At 33.9% G+C, this 20,214-nt stretch overlaps 2 protein-coding genes across 2 annotated transcripts in view; both read right to left on the bottom strand.

Annotated features, from left to right (window-relative positions):
• Positions 1-1,293: 1,293 nt before the first annotated feature.
• The window catches only part of LOC128217132 (somatostatin receptor type 2-like), a 137,050-nt gene continuing 118,129 nt past the window's right edge, over positions 1,294-20,214 (bottom strand). Inside the window, exon 4 of the transcript XR_008258195.1 lies at positions 1,294-2,658. The gene's annotated coding sequence lies outside the window, so the exon portion shown is untranslated. The remainder of the gene's footprint in view (positions 2,659-20,214) is intronic.
• LOC128217150 (somatostatin receptor type 2-like) lies at positions 2,657-6,847 on the bottom strand. The gene has a single exon (XM_052924082.1). The coding sequence runs from the start codon at positions 6,844-6,846 to the stop codon at positions 5,527-5,529; it is 1,320 nt and encodes a 439-aa protein (XP_052780042.1). The 5' UTR covers position 6,847; the 3' UTR covers positions 2,657-5,526.

Raw genomic sequence — 20,214 nt, 5'->3', positions numbered from 1 at the left:
AAAACACTTAAAGTTTAAGACAAGACATATCAGAACTTTGTTGATCTCTGTGTTTCAAATATGGCTCCACATCGTTTAAATTACTGTACAACGTATATAAGCAGTTGTATAATTAGCAGTATGACACAAATTATATCTAACAAACCCTTGCTATGGTAAAAAATATATCCGAAGAATATTTCATTAAAGCTCAAATCTGGACGTGCAATACTAGGCCTATTATTTTCCTGTCTATTTATGTATTGCAATCCATCAAAGCCAGTTTATATTATATGCCGATTAGCATGTAGCTTAATTAAAACTGCTCCTTCGCTTGATATCTTCTAGAGTTATTGCATTGTTGTCTTTTAATTAATAGACCACCGTTGTGCTGTAAGTGCATTTTTTTCTTTGCATTTAGTCTGTCTGTACACAATATCAACACAATGTAGGATGAGGCTATGCTCTATGGGATACTTTAATACTGGTGCCTGTGGTTGTTATTTTGTAATTTCGTTGCCATATTTATGCAAAACGCTACAGAAACATGCTCAGTAGCAAAAAGTTTAAACATAAACCCGGTTAGTGGCAATGCGCAAACGCAAAATACATATAACACAAAATCACAAACAAGAAACATAGAACAGCACAAAATTCTACACAGCACATTGCATAAATACTATATATATAAAAAAATAATTGGTTTGTTTATCAAGAATTGTTAAGTACCGCCTTAAAACGGTCAGTAAAATGTAATTTTACTGGGATTTAAACCAGTTTATGTGCACAAACCTCACTCTTATCCCAACAATCCTTAATAAAGATAAACGCAAAAGGTAAATCTTATCAAAGTATGCATTAACTTGAGGAGACTTATCAATAAAACAAATAATAATAAACGGAAAGGTAAACCCCAATTACTTCTATGATTAGAGATCCCAGCTCTATTTGCAGACGGAGGGACCTAATGCACCTCAGAGCACCTAATGCGAATACCTTTCAAAGATACGATGCAGTCATCGTTAGAAACTAAAAACATCACACACTGCCTTATAAAAAAGGTTTTAAACTGTGTGATCATAGAGTTTCATAATAAAAAGCATCATTGTACTAAAACTGGGAACAATTAAAAAAAAACATTATTAAAAAGCGACTTGTTTATGCTATTCTATGCTATGCTATGTATGTATATGTTGTGATTTGTTTTGATCCTAGTGTAAATTAATATGGCCACATATTTTTTTGTCATTTTGGCTGGTCGTTGTAATTTCAATTTAAAGGTTGTTTAAATAAAAGAAAAGAGTATTCATTGAAATCATTTATTCACATATCAATTCAAATATGAATTATTTTCACGATCAAAACATAAGAAAACATGGTAGCCAGCTATGAAAATAGATAGAAATGCGGTACTGGCTACTGGCAAACACAACAATATCAAACCGAGCAAATAACAACGTTTTCATCAACAATCAGGGATTCAAAGAGTATATGTGTAGTAAATATGTCTTATTATTGGGTATATGATAGCACGTTTATTACAAAATGGGTCGACCACACACGTTTAATAAAGGAAAGAAATAAAAAATTGTAAAAATGAAAATACAAACTGTTTTGCCGCTTCTTACAAAAAGGGTATTTCATGTAATTCATCATTAATGTGCCACATATTTGTCTTACATTTTGGTGACATCATGGACTGACGATACTTTTACAATCGCTTCTACTACATGAAAATGCCAAGGGCCATAACTCAAGCAAGACGAATGCAGCAGTATGAAACATACTGGCATTAATTATAGTAACGTTAATATCTGACTAATACTTTAAGGATTGATGTATGTATGTGGTATATGATGTATGAATAATTTATTTTCAATATGTTACTTACATATACGTTATTATATGACACCAGTTGTCTTGATATCACTTTTAAACCAGTATATTTTGCCCAATGAATTGATTTGATTAAAAAAAGGAGGTTGCTTAGTTTAAACAAATGTACTTTTGAGAATAAACATAACTTAACAATTAGTAAAAAATGGTAATGCTGTTTTCAAACGTTGCTTTGAAGCTGAAAGCTCGAATATTTGCTTCGTCAAAAACAAATTACAGAGAAAAACAAGTGCTCGAATATTATTTCGATGTTATATCATCTATCGAATATCTTTTTAAACTGTATGACTTTTTAATACGAACTTCCAAGAAAATCCAAACAACAGTTAAATGATTTTTTAACCCAACCATACTTAAAAATATATCATCAACCAAGCGTATTTTTAACTCTTTATCTTTTAAACGACCCTTCAACTAGGAAATCAGACTGGTCTCGGACAGTTGGAGGTGATATAATACCTATGTTTTATGTAACAAGCTCTGATTCTTGGATTTGTTTTAATCCAATGTGAATCCACATTTGTTTTGCTTACACGTTTGACTTTTCAAGTGTTCATTCAGTAAATGGCCATCAGTGTGATTTTGTCATGTATAAATTCCCTGTTCAATTTTAAAATAAATTATTGCACATTTATTTTTATTATTTGAAACATGGATGCGATTATAAAATTTGATTGATGAATGTTCATAACATATTTGCGAAGCACGAGTTCAGAACAAACTATAACATAATTCTTGGATAACTATTTCTCCAGGGGCCGGCGTAGAAATAAGTATTTAATCCTTTGCCGAGTTCCCTCACTCGGGAAGTAGCGTAGTTAATATGATTTTCAAAAAAGTCTATTTAGAAAAATAAAGTTACACACCAATAAAACTCCAACAATAAGCATAAATGATACAGAAAAATTGTTGATTTAAAAGTAATATCTCATTTTACTTTACTCATGATTATTGAAAAACTATATTTTCTATGACACTCGTGTAATACAATACGATCATACACTGAAATCAACAAATATCCTCTATAATATTTGGAAAAAAGATTGTATTTGATCATAAGTAAACTATGATTAGTTATGATTAATGCCGTGAACTTGAAGCATTGCAAGAGGCTTACATTTATGGCACATTTACAATTTACCATTTTAATAAAATGCTCGTATTATCAATGTGTCTTGAGGAATTCCTGAGGAAAATATGGAAGTCAAATTAACTTTGCAACACTGAGTACATTAATATGAATGGTTCAAGTGACGTTGTATATTTTCTGATTAGGAAAGCATCAGTCTTGTTGACTTATTTACGATCACATATTTTTCAAAAAGAAATAAAATATGAAACACACTAAAAACTGACAGTCACACTCCGTTTTAAAGGATACTGAACAATGATATAATTTACTGTAAGAATCACAACAAAAACACTATACTTTTGTCCCAAAAAATCACTAAGATTCGAACCGATGAACTTGTTTTTGACCCCATGTAACCCACTTTTAAAGTTTACCAAGATAATATCAAGGTGATTATTCTGACTTCACTGTTAACAAAGTCTGACCAAACAAGACGAACATTTGGTTTTGAACATGTTATTTTTTCATGAAACTTGACATAATGACTCAGGTTCTGACCAAGTGATCAAGGAAACATACTGATAAAGTTTCATGAATATTGGACCAGCTATAATGCCTCTCGACGACTTTTATAATATACTGATCTAGTTATTAAACCCATGTGACCAACCAAATGCTGTGAGATTTTATTAAGAGAACCATTTTGTTCAAGTGTAAATATCATCTGACGTTATCAAGGGGGAACATTCTGATGAAGTTTGATTAATAGTCGACTAAAAAATGCATGTTCAAGTTTGAACATTATTTAACCAATCCATACCAAAATATGGTTCCGATGATAAGTTTGCAAACCAAAAGAAGCTAAATTTTGACCTAATGACTTAGTTTTTGACCTCATTTGATCCGCTTATACACACTTTCGAGATCTCTGAACGTAATCTGAATTTGCCAATATATGGTTACAGATAGACGAACGGAAGGTCGGACGGAATGACAGACGGACGAACAACGCCAAAACAAAAGTCACCTCCCGAAGCCGGGAGATAATTACACGATAGCTGAGCGAGTCTGCTAAGTGTTATAAAGTCTCTTTAATTTTATTCACGTGCACGTTTTCTTTTCAAGTGTCTGATCAAAACATAGAGACATACTATGGACACTTAAATATATCAAAACAAGAACATATGTACCAATAAGACACTGCCCCTTGATTTGGTTTATGTTAAGAATGCTAAATGTAATTTTAATCGAAATGCATTATGATGCATTTGCGGTGTGGTTAGACAACATTTAGTAGAACTCACGATTATGATTTGTAAACTGTTTTTGCGAACTTCTTTGACACATGTTAAAAACAGTAAGGAGATCCACTTAGTTCGTGTATTCGGACTCTTTGTAAAGATTAGATGAAAGCTGACAACGTTTGTCACATATGTAATGTAATGATTACGCGTACTTAATTTTAAAAAACCCAAAGCTTTACAATATCCAATATTAAAAAAATCGTTAAATCCAATTATTTTTTTCGATATCTAGATAGTGTTTCTTACCGACAAAAAAGCAAGCGACATATGTATTTTTTGTTTTCATGATCCTGCATAATGCAATTCATAACAAGCGACATAATATCATACACATTGTCATAAAATTAACTTTCGGGTCAATGACTTTTATACATTTACACCTCAACTTCCATTTCTTAAATGAACGACCTTTCGAGTATTGCGAACATTTTCAATCAACGCAACATCTTCGAATATGTTCGGATCACGAATTGTCGCGTTTAGATATAAATTGAAAAGTATCCTGTTAGTGTTTGTATTTAGTAGGCAGGCAACTAAAAAAATTCAAATCAACATGTTGAAAAGTGTAAATTTATTAATTGTAGGATGAATTGTTTTCTTCAGCGTTACCCTTTTTACGTTATAAATCGATTAAACGATGAAGTGCTTATTTTTTTCCCGTCATTATGACGTCATATGATAGACTGTTTTCGGTTACGGGCAGGTCGTTCCATTTACAGAATGGGCGAGAAAGAATTACTTTAGGGTTTTCTTAAATGAAATTAAGTAATCTTCTTCTTGAAGAGAAGTAATGAACTATTGATGTAAAAAAAGTCATACATTGCGTAGTTAATGTCATTATCGAGTATATGAACGAAGTTGGGCTGGTTAAAGGACGCGTTCAGTCCTTCGGACTCCACACGCTTTAAGCAGCTCAACTGCGTTAATACCCGATAATGACATCAACCACGCAATTCATTCCTTATATGCAAGTTTTCAATGGAACGTATGGTTCTTATGCACTTTAATTATAATTATAAATGCATATATAACACCGGTACTATCTAAACCTTCATTTTGAGTTACCACTTTGTAAGTCAGCCCCTTAACATGCGCTGTATCCGTAGTACGTATGTGACAATGGCTAATTGCGTAGAACAGTTTGTCGCCACATGGAATCAGTCAACCTTTCCTGTCTACAAATAACTGTCAGACGAATGCGCAAACTGTCAGCATCTTGAGCGATCAAAATTGGGGCAACACATATGAACTTTACTATCCTTTGATCATCATTCTTTATTCGTTTTTTGCAGGTTCAAGTTGATCACTTCTACGCTCACGCCTATTCGTCTGAATTTCCTTGTCCACATATTGTATTGTTTCATTATTCGGAATATCGTTATCGTTTTGTTCTCCTTTTTGTATCATTGGAGTCATATTAAACGCATTGTTCGTGTGCATGCAAGTATTTTCCGTCTGATTGACCATAGATGTAAACTCATACTTTTCATCTTTTCCGTTTTCCTTTCTTGTTGTCGATCTTGGAAATATGCTATAGTCAGCTCCTGTGCTTTTAGATGACTCTATAAATCTAGCACAATTAAATGCTTTCATAAAGCTTTTCCTAAACACCTCACTTAGGAAAGCATAAAGTAACGGATTAATCATGCTGTTCGCAAACGAGAGCACTGTAAAGGCGCTAAACATATAAATTTGCCAGTCAGGTACGTTCGTGTCCTTAGGTTTGAATGTCAGATATCCTTGGAAACACCAGTAAGGTAGCCAGCATATGACATACACTGAAATCATGGCAAGAACCATTCGTGTAACTTTACGGTTGGACTTTTTCCTTTCCTTTGACTTCTTCCGTGGCCCCACACTTTTCAACCGTAGGATGACCGAAATGTAAAACACTGAAATCAATGCCACGGGAATGAGAAATCCAAGAAGAAATGTATACCAGGTAAACGCCTTCTCACCTGGTATCGGCTGGTCATCTGGCCACTTGATGGTACATGTATCTTTCCCTATATGTTTTTTGTTTGAAACGGTTCTGGAATACAGGATTATTGGCAACATCACGAGGAAGGAGATAGACCATATAATCAGGCATACGAAGAAAGCTATGCGTGTTGTTCGATAATATACAGATCGAACAGGGTGGCACACGGCGAGGTACCTATCTGCAGACATGGCTGTCAACGTGAATACACTAGTGAAGAAGTTTATAGAGAAGAACACAAAATATATCTTACACATCGCATTTCCAAATATCCAGTATTCTAGCATCATAGTTGTTATTAAAAACGGTAAGCTGATCAAGAACAAAACATCGGAAATTGCCAAATTCAAAATGTACATGTTTGTCACCGTTTTCATCTTTGAAAATTGCAGGACCACATAAATAACAAGTCCATTTCCAATTAGTCCGATTACGCATATTATGACGTAAGAGATTATCATCAGTATTTGATTGACCTGAAGTTCCTTTGCACGAACATCGGTGATGTTGGAACTGTTTCCGGCATTGGAGCTGTTATCCAATTTGCAGGTTAATTCAATCACCGCTATGGCTGTTGTGTTTTCGCTGCCTATTGGGGTGAACGAAGACGCCATGTTTGACTACCTGAAATGAAAATAAGACTTTAGTACAATTTTGTGGAGATTAAGCATTGATTTCTTTCTCTTCTTCTCACATAAATGACACATTATTCGATCCAAGCTTTTGAAAGGTTTGTTTCATGCATCGTTGTTTTTTTTCTATATTTAATTACAAAGGTTGAAGAGAAGCCAGATGGTAGCATTCACTTCAAAATTGAACTAGCTGCCCTTTTGATATTCTGGTATACAAAAGTTAATGAAAAATGAGGAAAACAATTTGCAGAAGTATTGTTGAGCCTCATAAGTAATATAATGTTTAAACAAAAGAAACGCTATTGATTAAGATGTCAGGCAACATTCGCTAATCAAGTGACCATAGTTATCCTCTAACGATAGTTCCGAGGCATTTAAATAAATGCAGTCATTTTTGAAACACTGAAAAGCTGACCCATGACTTTGACAATGATGCTTTTACCCTCACACGGTCTATGGAATTATGCTAATATCTGAATACCGTATTTCTGTTTTTCGTCTAAATGTTTTGTTAATATATGTAGGAAGTTAAATTTTGAAACGGTAGTTGTTTATTTTCACACATTTCTAGGTATCAATCACGCACACATTTTAAAGACTGCAAACAACTAAGAAATTGCATCAGTGAATATTTAACATTGGTATAAAAATCCACAAACACAATCTAGTATAGAAACAGAAATGAACTTGAGTTATATTGGCTTATAAAAGGAAAATAACGGATATAATTCAGATGTGTGAGAAAGGCTGTCCAAAGCAAACACCTGGCTCGGATCAAGGAAATTATCATGTATTATCGAGGTATGAACAGAAATAAATGTCTTCATTATTGGAACATTTGTTGAATATTTGTAACGAAACTTTGGGATTTTGAGCAGAATTAATTTATTGGGCGTATAAACCATCATTAAATGATAACGTATGGTTTTTTTAAACGATGTATCTGCCAAGTCGATGGATATACTTCTTTGCCAGGATCGTTCAAATAGGGTTAAGGATTTTTGGAAGCATCGTTCAAAACATAAAGTTAACCGAATCAAGATGATATTCCTTTTATACTGGAAGTATTGTATCACTAAAATGAACATCATTTTTATTCTAAAAAGGTATTTAAAATTTGTATTTTTGTAAATTTGATTAAAGACATGAAGTCGTCTGCTTTTTGGTTAAAACTGTTTCTGCCCATTGGTATTTGGAGAAATATTTAGCGTTGAACACTCCTTATCCGAAACCATTCAAAATTATCAACTTGTTTACAATTGCCAGTATATTAATGAAGTGCAATTACGATGGCTTAAATCATCTTTTTAAAATGCGTCCGATTAGAAACCTAAGAACGGAAATGGCGAGCGTTGAAATTTCATTGTGGGACTCCTCCGCTTAAAGCTGTTTTTGGAAAATCTGAATCCATAGACGACGAGGCAACATTTTACTTACATCAATTTACTCGCGTTCATCATCGTGCATTCTCTTTAAGTGTAATTATTTTAAAAGACAGCCTTGTATCATGTGTGGTATACTGCATACGGTGTAATTCTCCAATAGTGTTCTGGCTTCTTACCAGAGTAAATTGAAGTATGTTATTTGTCCTTTTGGACCGAAAAGGTATCATAAAGAAACTTACTTAGCGATTGGCTTTGTTCCATAATTCCTCAGCGATCGGTATGAGCAAAACTCTTAAAGTATGAACTGAGCCTGTACAGAAGTTATGAGTTATCCCGCAATCTTTACAAGACCGTAACTGATCAGCTTACGCCAATTAGGGATATAAAATCTATTATAGATGTTTCGGATCATATAAAGGAACGTAATTAATATTTTCCACCAGATCAAAATAAAATCTTCAGTATGGCCTATGCATAAATCTGTTGTTCAAAGGTAAATAGCTAAAAAAGAAGTTACCCGTGGTAAAAAAAACGAAATTAGTCGTGGTCCAGGAAAAATATGTTAGTTACTCTCGTCATTGTCTTAATGTGAAAGAAGTGTCGGAGAAATACTTCTAAAACGGTTGGGATAATTTGGTATCACACACTCCAAAACTGCTAAAAGGGTAAAAATCTTTTTCAATGATACACACCTCTTTGATGAATTGCTGGTAAATAACATAAATGCCTGGCACTACTAACCGCTGTAATAGTAATGTGTAACAAGTATCAGCGTAAAACTGGAAGTTCGCACCGAAGCCAAAAAGAAACAGTCGTATTTAAGGGCACATAACTTTTAGATGAAATAGGCGTTGGTCACGAAATATACGCCAGACACTCATACACAGTTGGCCAATTGCGCGACATATGTTATGGTAACTCAAATATACCCCTTCTAACTTAATATAAGTACGATCGGTCTGAAACAAAAATATATACACTGGCTGTTGTTTATACTTGACACGGAAGCCCGTAGATGTTAAAACAATCAGAACTAATTTAGAGCGAAATCATGTCTTGTTTGTAGGGCTCTTAAGAGTAGATTACCTTTCTTATTTCTTAGGATTTTCGATGTCTACTATCGATCTAATTTCTGACAGCACCCGAACAAGGGTGAATATTTCTGCGGAATGTAATTTTGTTGTAAACTTTAAATTTATACATTAAATTCGGTCCTTCTAACAATAATAACTTGAAATACTAGTATATAAGGGGCTTAAATTGGGGGTTGAACATTGCATTAACAAATTAGATATTTCTAGAACTTAAACTAAATCTCCGTGATTCAATAGTACATGGGTTGTTTGGACTGCCATCATATAAATGCGCAATTGATAATATAACATAGTTATTAAGCTTTGTTCAAGTTGAGTTATTGTACTTCTTTCATCAGGAAACACGAAAAAAACAACTGGCATATACTCATTTGAACAGAGTTTAGAATTTTTGTTAAAAAATAATGACAAAAGAACAATTATTTCAACTTATGTTAATATATTTTAATAATGCATGAATATTGTTTGTTTTCACATCAAATCAATAGGTTCGATGTTAGATCCTATAAAACGTTAGCGTTTCCCTTTGAACGACAAAACGAATATCAAGATCCCTTTTCTCGGGTAAAAATTCAAGCCTGGATAACAACAACATATCTATCTTTGAATACCCCTATCTTCAACAAGGGGTTAGGCGAGGTATCGCCAATTAGACTAATCAGTTCGAAACGACTGTTATCTACACTTAAGAGCCAAACTACTTTCAGTAGTTCAAATTAAGATATTTTAGGGAACCTTTTAAATTCATCAAGGTTATTCATATCAATCATTTTAGGCTAAACATTTGTGTACTGTTCTTTGACATCGATCCATATATGAATTAACATGAACGTAACCTTTTGCTTTCTATATATGACCTTTTGTCCATGATGCTTTCTTTCCAGCAAGCATCAATGTAACACAACATGCAGAGGGCTTTTGTCCACACACAATATATTCCTGGACATTTTGTGCCTCATGGACAAACACAATTAAAGAAGATGACATTTAAACAATGCCAACTAATCAGAGAAATTGAAAGCAGATATAAGTTGAAGATGTTGAAAAACTTTACTTATTTGATTGTATGTATTCAACTCTCGATATTTGTCGGATCAATATCTGATTTGTTCCTCTACAAAGGGCCAAAGACACTTGATACTATGATTGTGTGCTGATCTGGAACCTGTTTTCTAGAATAACCTGATGTTAATGAACAAATACATCGAATAATGACACCAAGCGACATATCACAGTTCAAACACTGGTAAAACACTGAAATTATTTCCTGACCTGGCAAGAAGAACATGTTCCAGGTGAATGTTCAGAATCAGAAATCTTCAAAGTTATTGAAAGATAACACGGTCAGTTATGTCTTACAAGATCAATCTTAATAATATATGTTTAAACTCAGCGTGTCAAAGTCCTGACGCTATTCTTGTGATATATTTACGTTCTCGTCATTGAGATGGAACTGAAAAAAGACCACTTGCTATGACTATGTTTCGTCCACCATTTCAAGGTGGTGAACCGGAAATTTATTTATAAAATATATTTTAATACAAGTTTAGCTTGACTGTGGAGTTTTGGATTTTCCATTAGTGTCCGTAATGTCTTAGTCGCGTTCCTTTAAACGGGTGTCGATACTGTTTAGGATACTGGGCTTGTCTTCGTGGTCGGCGTTGTATTTTTGCATTTGTTTTATTCAATTTTACAACTTAACTTTTTTTAGCATATGTTTATCAGAGATACAGCATCCAAGTCCGAGTTAATGTAATTATCTGCATCTTGGTTGAGATTGGTTGGAGTCTCGAGTTGTTTGCTCGGAATGTTTGCTCAATATGTAACGCGTGGTCTATAACATATGGCTTTTACTATATGGATTCAGTCTTTAGGACTAGGCAGTCAAAAAACACAAACGCAAAATAAAACAAAAATTTATTTAGTTGACAAGGTTTGGTTTCTTTTTAAAATGATGTAGCTCAAGACCTTTTTTATCGATTACGGCAAGAAAGGAAGAACACACAATTGTATACAGTTACCTATTTAAATCGTTTGAAAAAAAAACAAACATGTTTGTGAGTCAACTAGTTAATAAAGATGTTCTAAAATAAAACAAATTTTAAAGCATAACATGTGTCTCTTTGGTAATACGGTAAATGGAGAATGAAAAACAATAAGACTTGAGTTTATATGGATTCTTTAATAAAATGTGTTAAATATAACTTTTGTGTAGTCAACATTTCTCCATAAGTCAATACTTCAAACTCGATTTGTGAAGGTCTCGAGTTGTTTGGGGGGAAATAGATCCTTAATATTTTAGAAGAAGTTTAATTAATGTTTTACATACACTTTGCTATCATAGTTTAGTGAAGTAGGTCGGAATGTTACATTAAGGAAAATGATCGAAAACAATTTCGAAGCAGATCGCGGAAATATATTTCGTTCTCAAGCTAATTTCACCGATAGATACTTAAAGTCATTGACGTTCTTGTATTTGTAATCTGACAAAGGTAGAGCGATATCAATGTTCTCCATATAATAAACAAAGGAAAAACGACTTTAGGATTTAATCTGCCGAAAATACTAATTCCTTAACGCAATCGGTAGTGCAAAACGAGATTTGCTTAAATTGTGTTTTTTGTTTCTTTTATATCTTGTGGGATCGTGATATTTCGATCACCAATATATCAAAGCATTTCATCAAATATGTTCGTGCCTACGCTTGTCCTTGCACCGTTCATCCACGTATGAAGACTAGTTCGAAGCATGCAAATTAAATGACCTCATCGTTAACATGATGTGTATTGTAATCTACCGAAGATGGTAGTTACACATTCCTTTTTATTATTTAAAAAAGAACAACATGTCCCAAAACAATCTCACACTAAGCTGTGATAATGGAAAACAAAACATTTCGTTGTGTTTGACGTTTGATAACATCCATCATTTCAACCCAAATCTGGAAGTATGTTGCGTGCAACACACAATTAAAAAAGTCATACGCGGGTTGTTGAGGCCATAGGGAAATTATGTTTTGTGTGTAAGAATGTCAAATCCTCATTAAGAAGATTTTCAATGTGCCGTATGAACCTGATTTGCAGGTTCACCCAGGGACATGTGAATTAGATGAGCATTTCTTCTTTGGAGAGTTCATGTGGTTTTTTGTTGATATGTTATGTCTATCTAGTGAACAATCTTTCAATTCAATTACGGTTAACCATCAAATAGATAATCCAATTTATCGTCGAAAGAAAAAAAATATGTAAAAATACAGGTCAACTGTTTCTTTCAATTTGATAAACTAGGTTATTATATCCTGTACAAGGTACTGTTGAAATGTTGAACGCACGTGTGTAAAAGCTTCTACTGCTACCTTATTTATTATAACATACTTATACTGTATGTTAATATTGTTATTCTTTTAAAGTAGCATTAAACATCAGATTCATTGCTGGATACAGTTGGTTCAACGACATTATCGAAACTCAATCGTTTATTATTTTTTTGATGACCTTAATACGATTAAACGCTTAATTATGTTTAATTATATTAATTTTGAAACAATAAAGCATTTTTGTTTCTGGGCGTGAGTCTCAAACTTAGACTGAAGACATTAGTGAAGATGGAGTAGCCTGTCATGTAGTTGAAAATGTCTTTTGCCACTTATAGACTTTTTAGACCTTTTACATCGCCTTTTAAGAAGAAATAAAGCTGAGGTGTTGCGAAGCATTAATTTAGTCGTCGTTACGTCATGCAAAAGCTTTAACATTGGCTATAACCAACAAACCAATTTTATGAAAATTATATAGCCAGACGTGTATGCACTAGCTTAATAAGGCCAAAAATGTGTCGAGATATTTTTAAGAGATGTTTGTCACATGAAATCCTTGGTGTTGTGGCTTCCGTTGGCAGGAAAAAGGATGTCATTTTTACAATTCCTATTTTTTTCACAAACATAATAAGGAATGCAATACGGACACTTTTATCGGATATTTTCGTTAATCAGATGGTACACTTTGATCAAGCGTTTTCCAATGAATAAAAGGGTAACGATAAAGGATCCAGATTGGTTCTTGACCCATCGCTCATGATGGATGGTGATTTTAAAAGCAATACTTAAACGGTTCTTTACTTAATAAGATCAAGTGTTCTGATCTGTTCCACTTAAACGTACCAATGATACTTCATACTGTTCAGGCCGGCTCCAGATGAGTCTACGAGAGATGATTACTAGGAGACTAATGATGATATAAAAAGTCAACATGACGTCAAGAGCATCAATTGAGAAACTCATTAATTACAATGGGACAATTATGAAATATCAAGGACACTGTTGGGCGCTATAACGTGTCGGGACACTAAAACTGATCAGTGCGATAAAAGAGCGTTATGAAAATTACCTTCTGCCAAAACCTAATATTTAGATATATAAGCTGAGTTAAAGGACACCTGAATGTTTAGATTTATCATTTTCGAGGCGGCAAGGATCTGTAAGGTAAATTGGTTCTTTACTCATCGAAAGAGATAAATATATATTTTTGAAAGCTTTATTCAACCGACTCTTGTCTTTGTCAGATGTTTATCCTCCCAAATGATACTATTTCAATGAAAGCATTCGTACAGAATGTTTGTGATAAAACTGAACGGTATATATCAATTCTTATATTGTCAATACTGCTGGTTAAATTAACAACCTTTTCAAGCAAAGGACATCGACTATCGGCATCCAAAACTCACGTTATTTAAGCGCTTTACTCGCTTCATACTTTCTTAGTAATTAAAACAATATCCACAATATGTTATAGCTATTACATAGACTCATAGATGAGGTTTTAATAGCGTGATAAGTAGTTTTTTTTATATACGGGGGTTTTAAGTCATCATTACAACATATATTAGATATCCAGACCCTTTTGCCCCTCAATGAAAAAAGAAAGAAGAAGCCATTTAGCAATTCATATTCATTAGAAAAATCGAATAATCAATGAAATGCAGACAATATCCCTAGCTGTCGCAGTAAATCAGACGATAAATTTAGATTTATCCTTTAGCAATGCGTATCAACAAGCAGAGAGTTTTCAGGAGGCAATTTGGTTCGTTACCCATCGCTAGTGAGAGATGGCTATTTTAAAAGCTTTTCGTATTTGATTTTATGTACTCTTACTCTCGCTATTTGTCTGACCAAGTTTTTACAATGGACCAAGATATTTGCTTTTATAGCGGACGTATTATCAAAAAAAAATGTCAAATAAACACGACTAAAACGGAACTAAAGATGATTTATAACTTCAACATGTCATTAGATACATGTCGTTATTATCGAGACATTCTTAAGTTCCAATGCTGTAAATTAAAGGAAATACTATGGCCAAACCTATAAAGTGTACAAATAACATTCGAACATATGCTCCGCAGTTCAAACAATTCCAGCATTTGAATCGGTTTGGTTTTCAGACTTTCATGTATTTCAATTCCTTATTCATGCGTTTAACACGTTGTTTTAAGGATATTATTGTAAAAGGTTAAAACATTTTATCAATTAATTGGAGTGATTATATACAATTAACACATGAATCGTGACAGTTATTAAAAATACTAGACACATTATTATACTGACGCCTTCAAAGCTAATCTTAATTGTTCATTACAATTGAATTTCAAATATCCTCAAGTTCATGCTAATGTGTTTATGGAATGCCATGGTTCTTTACACAATGCTAAACATGTTTTGAAAATAATTGATTTATTCTGGATATTTGCTTTCAGAATAATAAACAATTCATCGATTTGCTTTTTTAGTAACTTAAAAACTTTTAGTCCGAAATCCTTTTTTTACTTTATCTCAATATTTCGCCATCCAACTGATTTTATATTGATGAACTATAATACGGAACACGGTGTTACATTGCCTCGCTCATTAATTATATGAGTAGTTTTAGTCACACTCATTTAACATGTTCTTGTACAGATTTAAATAAAACAATTAAAACTTCCGAGACAAGCGCAGTTATCGATACTTCAACTATAAACCCTGTTCAGATTAAAGGGCAAAAACGACACTGAACTAGAGACTCACAGACAACATACACAAGCACGAACACAACAAACCTTGGAACGGTCATTGAAACTCGTGTTCCCTTAAATATAACTTCACTTGGGTCTTTTACTAATAAATTTGACTGTAACTTCACACTTGTGCCAACATTTGTCAATTTTAAGAAAATTACTAATTAGAGCCCTATCAGAGCCAGTTTAAACTTGAAGACATTGAAGAATTATGAACAAATAACATACAAACTGATAAAGAAACTAAAGTCTAAAGTGTCCTGATTAGTTCACGTCGAAGAACGAATAATGTACGCTTTATAACGCAAACAATTCAACCTAAATATGAATATGATAACCTAGTCAGTTGTGTGCAACACGAGGTTTAAAAGTAATATTTGTATGCATACGAGATTTTATATCTCCTGTACTTTAATAATTAAATTAACATGCCATATCATAATCCCTGTTGAATCCTTGTCTATTTTAATTTGCTTAAAATCTTTTCTTCTTAAACCACATCATCGATCGAAGTTTGCAACCAGTTATATATCGAGGCAACATATTGAAGACAGACGTAAAATAAAACAATATGTAAGACGATAGCTTGTGTGCGATATGATTTTAAAAGTTTTAACAACATACAACAGAGTATTTGTCATGGCGTGCCCTACGCGCATGGCTATACGAAACCACCAATTGTACAGTTTTACTTACTCCTCTCACGCTCTGAATGATCTTGGCATGTCTGTCGTCAAACCTCAAACTACAAGAATCCTTGAATGACGGCGTTAACATTAGCCACTCAAAGTCTTTAAAATGCAGTGCATTTAACATAGTTCATGCGAAGGCATTTGTTTGATTTCTGGTCAGCTGTGAACTGTAGTTAAAACATTTGGGTAACATGTGAGAGCAGCCATAGCTGCATGTGATAGATGGCAAAACCACATGTACGGGAAAAATATTGGGTGTGCTATCAACATTAATGCATGTGATAGCAGCATTAGTGCATGTGCGAAACAGCGTTTGCATGTGAGTTCGCAGCATTTATTGCATGGGAGAGCAGATCAATGCATGTGATAGCAGCTATTACTTCATTTGATGGCAGCCACTTTATGCATGTGATAGCAGCATAACCACATGTGATAGCAACATTACTGCATGTGATAACATATTACTGCAAAGTGATGGCAGCATAAAACACACGTTATTGCAAGGAGAAGTACTGCATGTGATAGCACCAAGACATCATATGATGTGCAATCTTTCTGCATGTGAAAGCAGCATTCCCACATGTAATATTCAGCATAACCACATGTGATAGCAAAATTTCTGCGTGTTATAGCCGCTTACTGCCTATGACAGCATCGTATGTACATGTGGAAACAGCGTTCAGCAGAATACTGTGCATGTGGAACAGCCAGTATTTCTGACATGTGAACGCAGTTATGTTGCGTTGTGAAATCAGCATAACAACCTGTGATATCAGCGTTCCTGCATGTGAATGCAGTGTTTTGCATGTGATATCAACATTACTGCCTGTGATATCAGAATATAAGCATGTGAACGGCAGTGTTATTGCATGTCGAGATCAGCATAACTGCCTGTGATAGCAGCATCACTGCCTGAGATAGCCGCATTCCACTGCATTTTAAAGCAGTATATTGCATGTGAGATCAGCATAACTGCCTGTGGGATAGCAGCATTACTGCCATGATGAAAGCAATATTTGCTGACAGTGAGACAGCATAACTGCCTGTGATAGCAGCAAATATGATGTGAAAGCACATATTTTCTGTAGTGAAAACATATATCTGCTTGTGATAGCCGCATTTACTCTATGTGAACGCAGTATTTTTGCATGTTGAGATCAGCATCATTGCTTGTGATAGCAGCATTACTGACATGTGAAAATCAGCATTACTGCATGTGAGAAGCTGGTATTATTACAATGAGAGTAGCATACCTTGTACAATAAATGACTGTCGAATCTGTATGCATCGGCTAAAGGCTTTTTATTGTATTTTTAGATTTTTGTTGATAGTTGTGGGTTTCAGTAATTGTAATGATGGTCTGTACCTGTGGTAAACTGCAACTCTTTTATTCATGCCGCGGTGCTTATAAAAGACTTATTTAGTCACGTTTGGTTAAAAATAAAGCATTGTTTCAAAACCTTAGACTTAACTCTCGGTTAGACAAATAATAATATCATTGCAAATGAAACAAACACATTGTGAACAAAGAAAAATATTGTTCTATTACTATATCGATATATTCTAAACCGTGAATTCACAACGGACAATCCATGAACGAAAATACCCCACCATATCAAAATGCACACGTTAATTGTCCTGGAGAAGTATACATTGAACAAAATATGAAATAAATTTAAAATACCAGATAATATCATCGATCAATTGACAACTAATTCTTGATGGTGTTTAAATAACGCTTACTTTTATACCTTTGACATACAAGATATTACTATTGCACTTACATCTGATCAAGATAGTTTGTAGCTTTTTAGCATACTTTTAGTGAGATTTTCTTTTAAATGGCAAAATCTTATCGTCATTACAAGGATTTGATTCACTAATAGTTATATTTTCTTGTTCACATTAAACTTTATGGAGACCTTTTACTAGAAACACTAAGTAAAACCTTTTTTTACTACAGTCTTTTATCATTCGGAGATTAATTTTCACAGAAATCCTGAAAAAGGATCGATTATGATAATTATTCACTCAAAGACCAACAACTACAAATGTAATGTTGGCTTCGCAAACACACACGGCGATTACAGTGATTTTGACTTTGTATATTTGACGTTAAAACCTTTCATTGAACCAGTTATTCCAGTGGTCATATTTTTTCTTTTCCCCTAGATAAGTAGATACAAAATTATTTGGCCATGCGGAAATCATTTTCTCCCCCCCCCCCTGAAATTAGTAGATCCAATACTTTGGCTGCTGAAATTTTATCTTGCCCACGGGCAAAGATAAAACAAGTTTCCTTATGAATTTTTTTTAATTCATTCACAATACCTCCCTTGTTGAAGACCATCACTGTAGCAGTATGGTAAACCTGGTCTTATGGAAAATTTCAAAATAAATGAACGATTGATTATTATACAATCTGAATCACTTCGCGCTTATTCATGATAACCACAAATTATAACATCTATTGCGCAAATTATTTTACTACGCTCAAATGGTTCCAGCGAGAGAAAATCATGAAACGTTTATTTTTGTAATTAATGTAACCATTACTTCACCGAAATTGCTTTAATAGCTTTATAACTTGATTAATTATTTTCGTTCGTCTGAAATCCCGCGTGTCTGTTTCGTCCGTTAAGAAGACTCTTGTTAAAATGTTTAAGTCCGTCTACCACGCTATTTTTAAATGGTCTCATGTGTCCCGTCACAGCTTTCTGTTCTATGAAGGTGCGGCACGTTTTGTTACATATTAATTGTTAATGCACATGCACCATTCACCCAATACTTATCTTGTGTTAAGTTTTAAACAATTCTGGTAAATTTATTCACGAAGTTGGCTGTGTGTGTGAGGTGTGTTGTGTGTGTGTATGTGTGTGTTGCCGTGTGCGCTGTGCGTGCGTGCGTGGCGCGCGCGCCGGCGTGAGTGCGGTGTGTGATAGAGACACCGATAAATGACAAAGATTTATGTACGGAAAAACAGAAAACAAATCAGGTGGTTTATGAAAGCAATACCAGTTTGGTCAGCACTGAATTGTTTACTAAGACACATTCTGTTTCCTTATCATCAAACAAAATGATTTAAGGTACCGAGGACCACAACAAACTTAGTGATAGACTTTCGATTTTCGCCCAATAGTTGGTTGCATGATAAAGATTCAACCTTTGTAATTGTTTTGTTGGAAGACAAAATCGATCATTAACTACCCAATTCCAGAAAAGTGTATTTTTTTGAAAGTGATAAGATTCTGTTCTCGTTACAAAATAGTTACATAAATACTTTTTATGCAAAGAAACGGATATCTTAATTCCATTGCGCAGTTATTTCCTGTTCAAATAATTCACCTATGTTTGAAAACTGATTTCAAATATTTGTTACTATGTAAATGGGAAATCTCCCCCCCCCCCCAGTCATTTTTACATTGCGAAAACACACATAAGTGCATCCATTGGACATACCCAAAATGAACAGGGCATGTCAAAAACATTGTTATGGTCAATTTCATATATCTATGTATTACTTTATGCACGCAACTTATTAAAACCCAGAAAAAACGACTTTGTTTTACAGATTTTGACCCATTTTCGAATAAAAGCTACAAGGTTATTAGATAAGGCAGTATGTTGGTAAGCAGGTAAGAATGTATAAGTAGGCAATGGCAATAAAGCAATCAGGGTAAAGGGTGGTTATCGTACAGTAAGTACAGTATGGGTTTTGTTTAATCCAAAACGTTCTTAACATATATGCAAAACATCCTATTGCAAACATTACTTGTCAAACTGTTATAATTAAAGATGGGCTATGAGAGATTTCCAACCCTCCCGCAGAGTTATGATGTTTTTTTTCCTCGGCAAATACAATATGTAATTAATTAGCGTTATACGTATTAACATAAGCTCATGAAAATGTTGTTACTTACATCGTTTATCCATGTCTGATGCTATAACAGTGAAGTATCAATGCAGGGAAGACAGAAAGTTCCTATCTTACGGCTGTCATTACCATAATCAAAGCTTGTAGTAATCATAGGTGGCAGTTTAATCCTTACGTGTTAGTGTTACAAGAACTGATTGACCTAAATAGTTTCAAAACTATCTGTTCTGCTCAAGGGTAGGAAAAATATAATTGAA

This window comes from Mya arenaria, chromosome 2 (genome assembly GCF_026914265.1).
Source record: "Mya arenaria isolate MELC-2E11 chromosome 2, ASM2691426v1".
Classification (NCBI taxonomy): domain Eukaryota; kingdom Metazoa; phylum Mollusca; class Bivalvia; order Myida; family Myidae; genus Mya; species Mya arenaria.
The sequence above is the reverse complement of the archived record's forward strand: the minus strand, read 5'-3'. Positions and strand labels throughout refer to the sequence as shown.

Excerpts from the sequence above, each read along its gene's own strand:
- LOC128217150 (XM_052924082.1), bottom strand. The coding sequence starts at position 6,846 with ATGGCGTCTTCGTTCACCCCAATAGGCAGCGAAAACACAACAGCCATA.